The sequence below is a fragment of the Clupea harengus genome, chromosome 14 (genome assembly GCF_900700415.2).
Source record: "Clupea harengus chromosome 14, Ch_v2.0.2, whole genome shotgun sequence".
Classification (NCBI taxonomy): Eukaryota; Metazoa; Chordata; class Actinopteri; order Clupeiformes; family Clupeidae; genus Clupea; species Clupea harengus.
In genome coordinates, this window is record NC_045165.1 from 1,212,596 (window position 1) to 1,225,082 (window position 12,487).

Below are 12,487 nucleotides of genomic sequence, written 5' to 3' on the forward strand. Positions count from 1 at the left end.
TATTTGTATAGAACCTTTCATACAGAACAATGCAGCTCAAAGTGCTTACATTCCAAAAGGCACAAATTGTATAGTAATAGTCCTTTATTGTTACAGCACAAGTACACAAGTACACAAGTACACAAGGAGTACAGTGTGGGAGCAGGAAAAAAACACCTCAGCAAATAAGCACATACATTTTACAACATGACAGAACTCAAGACTTGCAACGGGGAGGGGGGAGAGGGGATGGAGGTAAGCCAGCGCAAACAAGCAGCCATCTGGTCCAACAGCCATGATAGGCGCTAGTCTCAGACCCGCCTGTCACACTGGGGGTACGAAGCAGGCGAAGGCGTGGGATGGGGGTCATGGGGTGGTGAATGCATATCTGTAATGTGTACGTGTTTATGTATGCATGTAGAAAGTTTGTGTATGAGTAGGCCTGGATTGTCGCCTTCCCCTAGGCCCAATCAGACAGATTCTCAGTTCGCAAGGTTGTCATTGCCATGGAGACAGCCTTGAAAAGGTCCTGGACAGAGACAACTATCCATAGGTGTCTGTGGAAAGGGGGAAAGGAATGCAAGAGAGTCTCACTGCAGCGATCTTCAGGGGAGTTGTTGTTCCAGCAACGGCCTTGGCCAAGGCCCGTGCTGGTTGAGGGGGCCGAAAGCAGATACGTTTGGGGTTGTTTGGTCTTGGGAGTAGGCGCCAATTTGCTCGTCTACTCCTATTCCGTCCGGTCTCCGAGTTGCTCCAATTTCCTTTGCAAAGCCGCAAACTTCTCCGTGTTGTTATCCATATCGCGGTTAATAGCCGCCAAGATGTTATCCATATCGCGGTGTATAGCCACAGTCTGAGTGCCAACAGCTCTGCCCAGCGCTTCAATCATGTCGGGCAGCCTTAGTGGGCTTTTGACAGCTGTCACCGTTTCATTCATTTTCCGATAAACCAGGGTTCCGCCTAATCCAATCAGCAGAAAGCCTGGTAGGTAGGTAGTGATAGGTAGTATCCCAATGCTTTACAAATCTAATTTCTAATTTGATGATTTATAAACCACTAACCACTATTGAATGATAGAATGGCAAGCTTTGACTGGTTATACGAATGACAAGAGTAAGCCTAGTGTCATTCTTCATTTGAGAACAGGTGAGAATCCTGTACAACAAGCAGCCAATCAAATGAGAACAGGTGAGAATCCTGTACAACAAACAGCCAATCAAATGAGAACAGGTGAGAATCCTGTACAACAAACAGCCAATCAAATGAGAACAGGTGAGAATCCTGCACAACAAACAGCCAATCAAATGAGAACAAGTGGGAATCCTGTACAACAAACAGCCAATCAAATGTGACGCCTCCCTCTTTGTTAACCTGTTCTTCTTATTGGAGATTCTGAGTGACCAAAGCCAATACTGGTGATTGTTTCTACGGCTTCCAGATATTTGTGACAGTGGATTTGCTGCTGTTGTAACCAAAGGAATGTCATTTTTTTGAACAGCTCATCATTGACCATCATAATTTATTTGAATGTCTTTATCCAGACAGAATTCTTATCCCCAAACACCATTTTATGACTCACTTTTGGTTATGGTCTGAAATATAAAAAACATATGTAGGTTTATGCCTGTATACAAAAAAACAGGCTTGTTATGGTTCGAAGGAAAACGGCATTCTTCTTATGACCATAATTGACCATCATCATTTATTTAAAAGTCTTTATCCAGACCGAAGTCTTATCCCCAAATACCATTTAATGACTCACTTTTGGCACTTGATGATGCAATGTGGCCCCCTTGTGGCCCCCTATGGTATATGCGGTTTGAGGGGAAACATGGTCCCTTGGAACCACAAACTCATGTAGTCAGTATTTTAATCAATATTTCAAAGACTTTGGCTGCTAAAAACTGTCATATAATGTGTACATGTATATGTGACCTTATGAGTGACGTCACCGGTAATGAGATCACGCGAGATATACGTTAGTCTGATGTTAATGCTAAAGTGATAAGTTGGATTTACCTGCCTGTGTGTTACCTTCACGTTTGTTCAATAGAGAACTTTGCACTTATAGTTATTGAGTGGACATCAGTTCTTTACATGGTGTCAGAAGCGTTTGACGAACACATTGCTTCGAAAGGATGGCCAAGTTTAACCCCCCGGAGAGTTTTGCTTTCGACCGACCGAATGAATGGGCAGATTGGAAGCAACGTTTCCAGAGATTTTGGATGGCGACGAAACTTACTAAAGAGAGTGGCGAAGTTCAGGTCAGTTCACTGATTTATGCCATGGGCAGTGAAGCTGAGAACATTTTCAAATCTTTTAACTTTGCGGATGGAGCGGATGAGAAAAAGTTTGACGTTGTGTTAAAGAAATACGACGAATACTTCTATCCCAAACGCAACGTGATTCACGAGCGCGCTTGTTTTCACCAGAGAGTGCAGCGGCCCGGTGAGAAAGCTGAAATGTTTATCAGAGCCCTTTATGAGATGTCACAACACTGTGAACAGAGACGAGCACATCCGTGACCGGATTGTTGTGGGCATTGTCGATAAAGAACTGTCACGCAAATTGCAACTGATGGCTGAACTGACGCTTGCTCGAACCGTTCAAAACGTTCGCCAGTCTGAAGAGGTCACACTCCAAGTTCACCAGCAGGGTGAAGCACACGCTGCGGTGCAGGAGGTCCGTGGAAATGCAGCAGGCAGAGGGAAATCTAAATGGCAACTGTAACAGGTTAGAAAAGCAGGTTTAAATAATTGCACAAGATAATCTGTTACCTGTATTTCAGTTTATTTTTAATCTTTTATTTTGATATCACAAGCACACTGGTATTGGGGGTCTCTGGAAGCCCCCCCTGTCTCCCCCTGTTTTGTTCCTCTCTCCCCCCTTCCTCTTTCCTGTTTGGTATATGCTTGGAATGAGGTAGGTGGTTGAGTTTTAGTGGGATGGATAATCTAATAAATATTGCCTTTAAAAATAGGCATCTATGTTATTATATATCTTCTTATAACTTATTATTATTATATGTATTATATATCTGGACTATTTATATGAAATATCCCTCTGACATATTGTTTATATGTTTTTTCCTTTTGTTACATGTGGGGGCTAGCATTTATAGTGAAGCTAGCAAGCTGGAGACTTATTATACTGTTTCTGTTGGTGTGCTTTAACAGGTGTGATACGGTTTTTATTTATCTTTCTTAATGTATATATTACATGTCGGTTCTTATTTTTTTGCCTGTTTGGTATATGCTTGGAATGAGCATTTATAGTGAAGCTAGCAAGCTGGAGACTTATTATACTGTTTCTGTTGGTGTGCTTTAACAGAAATAAAGATACATCTCAGCAACTGTTGTCCACGGGTCACAAGTATTAAAAAAACACAACGCAGAAGTTACCACCGGTTACACAACCCAAAAGGAGGGAAAGTGGAGAGCAAGGAGACTCTAAGTGTGGAAAATGTGGGAAATTGAAACACACCGATCCAGCAAGGTGCCCAGCCATGAATTCAACATGCAAAAGATGCAAAAAGGTGGGTCACTGGGAAAATAAATGCTATAGTAAATTAGTGAGAGAAGTAACTGAAGAGACAGTTTCACAGAGACCGTATTACCTGGGTGCAGTCACTAACACAAACAGAAATGACGAACTATGGACAATAAAGTTAACAATTGGAGCAGCACCAGTCAAATTTAAGATTGACACAGGTGCAGATGCAAACATTATGGGAGAAGAGACATTTAACAAATTAACTCCCAAGAAGAAATTAGAGCCGTCTAATATCACACTGTGTAGCCCAGGTGGTCAATTGGACTGTTTAGGGAAATTTCTAGCTAGCACACAATACAAAGGGAAGCCATACACTTTTCCTGTGTACGTCATCAGTGGCAAAACTGCAAATAACTTGCTGAGCAGAGACACAGCAACATCGATGGGGCTTGTGAAGCGCATCGAAGAAGTTCACAAAGCATTCGGTGAACTTGGAACTTTGAAAACAGAACCTGTTAAAATCCTGTTAAAAGAGAACGCACAGCCATACACAGTGCACACGGCCCGTCGCGTCCCTTTGCCCATGTTGCAGCAAGTAAAAGAAGAATTGCAGCGAATGGAGGAGAATGAGGTGATAGAAGCCGTGACTGAACCTACAGACTGGTGTGCACCAATGGTGCCAGTCCCACGGAAAAATGGAAAAGTGCGTATCTGTGTGGATTTGAAGAGGTTAAATGAAGGTGTACGTAGAGAGAGATATGTCCTTCCTACCGCAGAGGAAATCACTGCAAAGCTCAGTGGCGCAACCATGTTCACATCTTTGGATGCCGCCTCTGGCTTTTGGCAAATTCCTCTCCACCCAGAAAGCACCAAATTAACCACCTTCATAACGCCCTTTGGGAGATATGCCTTCAAACGACTCCCATTTGGTATCACGAGCGCGCCTGAAATTTTTCAGCGCAAGATGACGGAGACGCTCAACGGCCTGGAAGGCGTGGCAATCTTTATGGATGATGTGCTAGTGTATGGTGACACTTCTGAGCAGCACGACCAGCGTCTCAGCAAGGTGTTGGAGAGGATTGAGTCGGCCGGACTGAAGCTGAACAAAGAAAAATGTAAATTCAGACAAAACCAGCTTCACTTCCTGGGCCAGGTAATTGACAAATCAGGTGTGAGGCCGGACCCTGATAAAGTCAAAGCAATCCGTGAGCTCCCTCCACCACAGAATGTGAATGACCTAAGGCGTGTCCTGGGTATGTTTAACTACTTAGGGAAATACATCCCAAACCTGTCAACAGTGGGCCAGCCACTATATGAACTGTTAAGATCCAAGTCAGTTTGGACGTGGGACCATTCTCAACAGGAGGCATTCCAGGGCCTGAAAGACATTCTGTCCACCGCTCCAGTCCTGAAATTCTACGATGTGAACCGACCAACTGCTGTATCAGCTGATGCCAGCAGCTATGGCATTGGCGGGGTACTGCTGCAGCTGCACGACAAGGACTGGAAACCAGTGGCATTCTGCTCGCGTCGTCTGTCGGAGGCCGAGACCAGATATGCCCAAATTGAGAAAGAATGTTTGGCTAGTGTGTGGGCGTGTGAGAGATTCGAGAAGTACCTCTGTGGCCTTGAAAACTTCAAGTTGGTCACAGACCACAAACCTTTGGTGCCACTTATGAACAAAAAGGACCTTGACAATGTGCCAATACGATGCCAAAGGCTACTCATGAGACTGATGAGGTTTAAACCAACAGCTGAATACGCACCTGGAAAAACATTGACAGTGGCAGATACACTCTCGCGAAGTCCGCTACAGTACGTAGAAAGAGAGGCTGACACTCACTCAGATGTAGCGTGTTACATAGCAGCCATTGTTGATAATATGCCAGCTACTCCACATAAACTGATGGCCATAAAGACCGCTACAGCAGCTGACTACAATCTTCAGTTAGTGTTGCAGTACGTCAGATCCGGTTGGCCTGAGTATATAGGCAATGTTCCAGCAGTGATTAAAGACTACTTTCCCATCAGAAATGAACTGTCTGAACACAACGGGATCATCATTAGAGGAAACCGCATGGTGATTCCTGATGTCATGAGAGCAGACATCCTGGATCGAATACATGACGGACATCAAGGTCTGACAAAGTGCCAAGAGCGGGCCCATGCGTCTGTGTGGTGGCCCGGCGTCTCATCTGAAATTAAAAACAAAGTCCAGTCTTGTCAGGTATGCCGTGAGATGAAACCCGCACAGCGAAAGGAGCCCCTGATCTCAACCCCTTTACCTGATAGACCCTGGAAGAGACTCGCCATTGACCTGTGTGACCATAACAAACACACCTACCTTGTTGTCTCGGACTACTTCTCCCGGTTCCTTGAGATACTTCACCTGCCAACAACCACTGCTTCACAGGTGATTTTAAAGCTGAAAGGAGTGTTTGGAAGATTTGGTTGTCCAGATGAGGTCGTTTCAGACAATGGGCCTCAGTTCTCTTGCCAAGAGTTTCAAGAGTTTGCAAGACAGTTTGACTTTATGCACATCACTTCTAGTCCACACAACCCCCAAGGGAACGGACATGCTGAGAGAGGAGTACAAACCGCAAAGAGAATCCTACAGCAGAAAGATCCTCTGCTCGCCCTTATGTGCTATCGGTCAACGCCTTGCGCCACCACAGGCGTAAGCCCAGCAGAACTGCTTATGGGCCGGAAGATCAAAACAACTCTTCCGACTCTGGAGGCCAATCTTCAGCCTCGATGGCCTGATCTGGAATTAGTCAGGAATAAGGATGCAATGGAAAAACAGAAACAAGCATTCTACTTTAATCAGCGCCATGGAGCCAGATCCCTACCATCACTAAAACCAGGTGATCCGGTCCTCATGAAATTGGACCATCAGAAGTCCTGGAAAACACCCGCCATTGTCACTGGAGAAGGCATCACACCTCGCTCCTTTGTCATTGAAACACCCCAGGGTGCAACACTGCGACGCAACCGCCGTCACTTGCAACATGTTCCTGAAACAGCTGGAGCTGCACACCCTTTAGCTCCAGACGGACTACAGCAGGGAGCTGCTGGACAGCAGCCCAACCCTCCAGTTACGACTGACACTGCCTCACCAACAGCCAGTGTCAAACCCCCAGACCCACAGAATGGACTGTTTCATACCCGGTCTGGCAGACAGAGTAAACCTGGGGAAAGACTGAATCTGTGAAAAAAAAAAAAAAAGAATGTCACATGTTCACTGTGCTGTATGTTGCTATTTTGTTCAGTAATTAGGCTATGGACTGTGGGGAGGGGAAAGAAAAGAAAGAGAAAAAAATAAGGTTGTTGATTCTGTGAATTTAAAAGTTTACTGAAGCTGTGAAATTAGCTAATGTTCTAATGATCTAATTGATAAAATGCTCAGATTTTGATTTTGATAATTTAGTGTTTGATAAGTAATATCAGTGTCTTGCTGATTTAATGAAAGCAGTATCTTCTGAATGTTGTCAGGAAATGTAATTGTCTTGTTTTGTTCTGAGAGAAAGAAACAAGCTGAAAAGGGGAGATGTCATATAATGTGTACATGTATATGTGACCTTATGAGTGACGTCACCGGTAATGAGATCACGCGAGATACGTTAGTCTGATGTTAATGCTAAAGTGATAAGTTGGATTTACCTGCCTGTGTGTTACCTTCACGTTTGTTCAATAGAGAACTTTGCACTTATAGTTATTGAGTGGACATCAGTTCTTTACAAAAACCAAGTTCAGAACATGTTTCCCTGGATATTAGGTGAGCCCCTAGCCTACATGTGTCTATATGGTATAACTTGTTTGGTACATAGTATTTTAAGTGGCTTGCCTGATTTTTGTTGACAGGAGCTGAGCGACTGGCTAGTTTCTGTCTGATTGATTTTATTTTCTTCTTTTTCATGTATCAGAGAGCAATAAAACGTGCTAATACCAGGTCGGTGGCTGTGTTTTCCTTTAAACTACACAACGCAGAGTAAGACAACGAGGGGAAGATTACCTCCGTTACACATGCCGTGCGTGTTAAGCGTGTTACAATGTCATGTTGTAGGTGTTCACATTGTAGCCTGTTAGTGAAATGGACCTCTTCTGTAAAGCTAATAGCACGGTTGTCAAGGATACCAAACAAACTTTGCTCATTTGTACGGCCAAACGTAAATGCGCCTCTGATGTGTGCGACATTGCCGGTTTAATATGTTTGACCTCACGGCGAATCTACACTGCCTGCAATTCGAGGCTGGACTGACGGAAGAGGAGAAAAAAATCATATATCTGCGCTCACGGTCTGCTGCTTTGACGGAGTGTAGCTGTGCACATGCCTTGTTTTACTGTAAACTGGCCCATTGCTTCAGGTAGGCAAAATAGCTTTTAAACGCTTGTAAAAACTTCATTGTGGAGCTTAATATGGCTCAAACCAATGTTGTGTTTGAATCTACACCAGGACAAATATTTTGATGCTGAATGACTTCAGCTCAGACGCGGGAGCACCGCACCAACTGACCGTGGGGATTATTGGCGGAGGGCATTTGGGGAAGCAGCTGGCTCGACTCATAGTAGAAAGCAGCGGCATAAAACCTCCCAACATCAAAGTTTCATCTAGAAGACCCGAAACGCTCGGTAAGATATGGAGTATTGCAGGCACTTACAGAGCATTAGAACAAGTAAATTAATTCGTGATTTTCGTATTCTAAAACAAACTGAGATTTATCAAATAAAATTACAATTTAGTCGGGGTATGTTTCTACCGTGGTCACCTACGAAACTACATTATCAGCTCCTTATAACGAGGTGCAAATTCAACAGATTACATTCAACTATTTATAATTATTTAGGTTTATTTAGTATTATTTCACATTTATTCAGTGATCAACCCAGACAGACCTAAGCCCTTAAAGACGAAAGCAAGCCTTTGGGAAAATTCCTGTTTATAGTGCACATACAACATATTTAATTCATTATTTATAATAATTTGTATATTCTTGCACTCTAATGTTCATAACACTTATTATATTGTAAGGTATAGCGTGATTTATGCTGTCGTTACTCACACCTGTACCTGTCAAATCTAATCTAAAGAGGTTCCTGTGTTTCTTCTCCAGAAGATCTGTCTGTGGTGGGCATAGAATGTTTCTATGACAACCAGCGCTTGGCATCCTGGGCGGACGTGCTGTTTCTGTGCTGCCTGCCGTCCCACCTGCTCCAGGTGTGTGCTGACATCAGAGCACACCTGTCCCATTGCTGTGTAGTGTACAGCTTCATCTCCACAGTCCCTGTCAAGAGGTGCGTCACCTGACCCTAACTCTAACCCAGTCCCTGTCAAGCAGACGTGCCAAAATGTACGCATTTTGCGTACCTGGCACGCATTTTGACATCAAAGTACGCTGGTACGAGTTGATGCTCTAAAAGTACGCATAACGCTCAATAATACATTGCCGTTTTTCAACGGGTTCAACCTTCAAAGTCTGTCGAGTTGCCAAGGCGTACATGGGCAGCTGCAGCAGAGCAAGAAGCAGAAGAGGAGTTTGACCAATCACAGACCCCCTGCCGTTACTATCGTTACTATCCTCTGTATGACCCTCGAAATCTCAAAATCAGACAAGTTACTCTGCAGTCAGTAGAATTAACGGCTGTTTAGGTCTCAGTTAGCGATTTTTCATTCATACTTACCTAACTCTCCCCTCTCGCCCACATCTGGCCAATTCTTCAAGGGAGGACATTAAACCAAGTTAAAAATCACTGAAAGGTAAACTAACAAGTAATGCAGAGATAAGACGTTAAATTAATTTTATTTTAGCCCAACGATGTTAACCATGCGGTCTTTATGTTCGCCATCGATTTAAAATGGAAAATAGATCTAAGTGTCTTGGCTGTGTTATAAATGTTTTGACGTTTCGCTTTCTTGGTATTTTGATATAACTAATTTCAGACAAACTCTTGTAGTATGCTACCATGGCAGAACCACCGGATAAAAGAAAAAGATCGCATGCACCTCAAAAAGATCATTGATAGTTATCGGGAGAGATGGCCATGCCTCCGTTCTTTTCAGGCTTCCCCACCATGCTTTCTGCACAGTGTGCAATGTCAATATTGACATCAGTCACCGGGCTTGAATTCAAATGTCAGACTTGGGGAGAATTTAGTTTTTGATGAGTCATGACACTTGACAGGTATGAGGTCATGTTAAATATGTTAATTAAAAAAGGAAAAAATACAACATGACCATTGTTCAATTCAATTCAACTTTATTTCGCCATGTATACCGATACTAGGAATTTGAATTGGTATTCTCCATGCAGGCTATAGCATCACAAATAGAACAACAAAACAACACAGAACAACAATACAAGGGCAGATAGTACCAGTATGAGCAAAATAATAAATAAGAATGGAGGTAGTGCAACAATAGTAATGTTAAATAAAGTTAAATAAAGTTTGTGTGTAAGAGCTATTTAGGAGGGCTATTGCTTGGGGGAATTGAGGATGTCCTAAGTAGCCTAGAGTGAAATAACATCCCAGAGGAAATGTAATAGGCCTGCTGCGTACTGCTCACTAAGTTTGTATTAGGCTACGAATTTGTTGTCAGTTATGACTTGTAACAGTTATCACAGTTTTCTTTTTCTTTCATTAGGCCTACTAAAGTGGTTCAGAACTGCATTATTTATTAGCTCAGAATGCCGTCTATTGGTTCAAACATGCAACAGCATTATAACTAATAAAATGAAGGCCACAAAATCTTGGACAGGACAACAGAAAAATCATGGGGGTATACTACATTTACAACTGTTCTCTCCCCCGCCGCGCCGCACACAACGCCCGCCAGAGGTGGTACTCAAACATATCTTCCAATGTTGGCAGGTCTGGTCAAGTGGTGGGTCAGCTAACCCGTAACTCTAACCCGTAATTAAAGTTAGGGTCAGGGGTTAGGGGTCAAGGGTTAGGGGTTAGGGGTTAGAGGTCAAGGGTTAGGGGTCAGTGCTCTCTCTCTCCAAGTGTTAATGTTGATGATGGACTGTTTGTTTGGCTCCACTCTCTGATTGGTTCGTCTGCCATGTTTGACTCTCGTCTCAGATTGGCTCAGCTGCTTGGCCACACCTCCATCCTCAGACCAGCCTATGAGTTTGTGTCAAGTGACGCTGGGTGGGCGTGTCCTCCAGAACATTCTATGATGGCTGCTCTCAAAAATGTGGAGCTGATCGCAGCCTCCTGCCCCCTATCTATGAGCCGTAAGTCATTCTCACCTGTGTGTGTGTGTGTGTGTGTGTGTGTGTGTGTGTGTGTGTGTGTGTGTGTGTGTGCGTGTGCGTGTGTGTGTGTGTGTGTGTGAGGCTGGGGAGGCTGGGTGAGTCATTGTTAGGGTATGAAGTAATGGTCTGGAACATGGGCTCTCTTAATGTTTTCAATCTGATGATGTAACACATGTGGATCTCATCGTTTTGCAGTAATTTAAGGATTTGAATATTGAATATCTCTCAGGTGGTCTCTATCTCTTTCAGCTGGTCTCTCTTTCTCTCTCAGGTGGTCTCTCTCTGTATTTCAGCTGGATTCTCTCTCTCACCTGGTCTCTGATCTCTCTCTCATTCTCTCTCTCTCACCTGGTCTATGATCTCTCTCTCTCTCTCACCTGGTCTCTGATCTCTCTCTCATTTTCTCTCTCTCTCACCTGGTCTCTGATCTCTCTCTCATTCTCTCTCTCTCTCTCTCACCTGGTCTCTGATCTCTCTCTCATTTTCTCTCTCTCTCACCTGGTCGCTGATCTCTCTCTCATTCTCTCTCTCTCTAACCTAGTCTCTGATCTCTCTCTCATTCTCTCTCTCTCACCTGGTCTCTGATCTCTCTCTCATTCTCTCTCTCTCTCTCACCTGGCCTCTGATCTCTCTCTCTCACCTAGTCTCTGATCTTATTCTCTCTCTCTCTCTCACCTGGTCTCTGATCTCTCTCTCATTCTCTCTCTCTCTCTCTCACCTAGTCTCTGATCTCTCTCTCTCTCTCACCTGGTCGCTGAATTCTCTCTCATTCTCTCTCTCTCAGGTGATCTCTCTCTCAGGTGATCTCTCTCTGATCTCTCTCAGGTGATCTCTCTCTGATCTCTCTCAGGTGATCTCTCTCTGATCTCTCTCAGGTGATCTCTCTCTGATCTCTCTCAGGTGATCTCTCTCTGATCTCTCTCAGGTGGTCTCTCTCTGATCTCTCTCTGATCTCTCTCAGGTGGTGTGTGTATCGGTGCTGAATGGCTGCCAGCAGTGCTGTACTCCCTGCTGAACATGTGCTGTTCTGTGCTGCCACTAGAGGGGGCACTAGAGCTCCTCAACCAGCTGCTGAGGCTTCAGTCTGACTCCGCCCTCTCAGTCCACCACCTCATCAGCCACTCGTGTGCTTCCTCTCAGTCCCCACTCAGGTGAGCTCCATACCAGAGGCCAACCCAGGGGTTAAGCAATACCCTTTAAATGTGGCAAACCCAAGAGTTAGGCAAGACCCTTTAAATGTGGCAAACCCAAGGGTTAGGCAAGACCCTTTAAATGTGGCCAACCCAGGGGTTAGGCAAGACGCTTTAAATATGGCCAACCCAGGGGTTAGGCAAGACCCTTTAAATGTGGCAAATCGAAGGGTTAGAAAGGCTCCTTTAAATGTGGCCAACCCAAGGGTTAGAAAGGCCCCTTTAAATGTGGCAAACCCAAGGGTTAGGCAACAAGACTGCAGACTGCAGGGGTAGCACAGGCCCTTTAAAGGTTTACAGGCCACTCCCCCCCCCCCCTGTTTGTTTCACTTAGCCGTCTTTCATGGTTACGTCGTCATCTAACTTTCCTGCGTTTGATCACCCACTGGTGATTGAATGGGAAAGGTGATGGGACTTCAACAACATACAAAGAGATGCTAACCGAGTGTAGCCAACATGTACAAAGAGATGCTAACTGTGTGTAGCATGAATCCCATCTATCTCGTGCCTTTTAGATTGGAGGTTATAAATGTTAGCTGTCTTTGCTTTACTTTGTAGAACTTGTTTTTT

The 12,487-nt window shown here is 44.2% G+C and overlaps 2 protein-coding genes across 2 annotated transcripts; both read left to right on the forward strand.

Annotated features, from left to right (window-relative positions):
- Window positions 1-3,913: 3,913 nt before the first annotated feature.
- Window positions 3,914-6,682, forward strand: LOC116223478 (uncharacterized protein K02A2.6-like). The gene has a single exon (XM_031580394.1). The coding sequence runs from the start codon at window positions 3,914-3,916 to the stop codon at window positions 6,680-6,682; it is 2,769 nt and encodes a 922-aa protein (XP_031436254.1).
- Window positions 6,683-7,244: 562 nt separating this feature from the next.
- Window positions 7,245-11,887, forward strand: LOC105909917 (NADP-dependent oxidoreductase domain-containing protein 1-like). The gene is made up of 5 exons (XM_031580396.2): window positions 7,245-7,835; window positions 7,925-8,100; window positions 8,583-8,763; window positions 10,552-10,706; window positions 11,689-11,887. The coding sequence occupies exons 1-5, from the start codon at window positions 7,678-7,680 to the stop codon at window positions 11,880-11,882; spliced, it is 864 nt and encodes a 287-aa protein (XP_031436256.1). The 5' UTR covers window positions 7,245-7,677; the 3' UTR covers window positions 11,883-11,887.
- The last annotated feature ends 600 nt before the right edge of the window (window positions 11,888-12,487 follow it).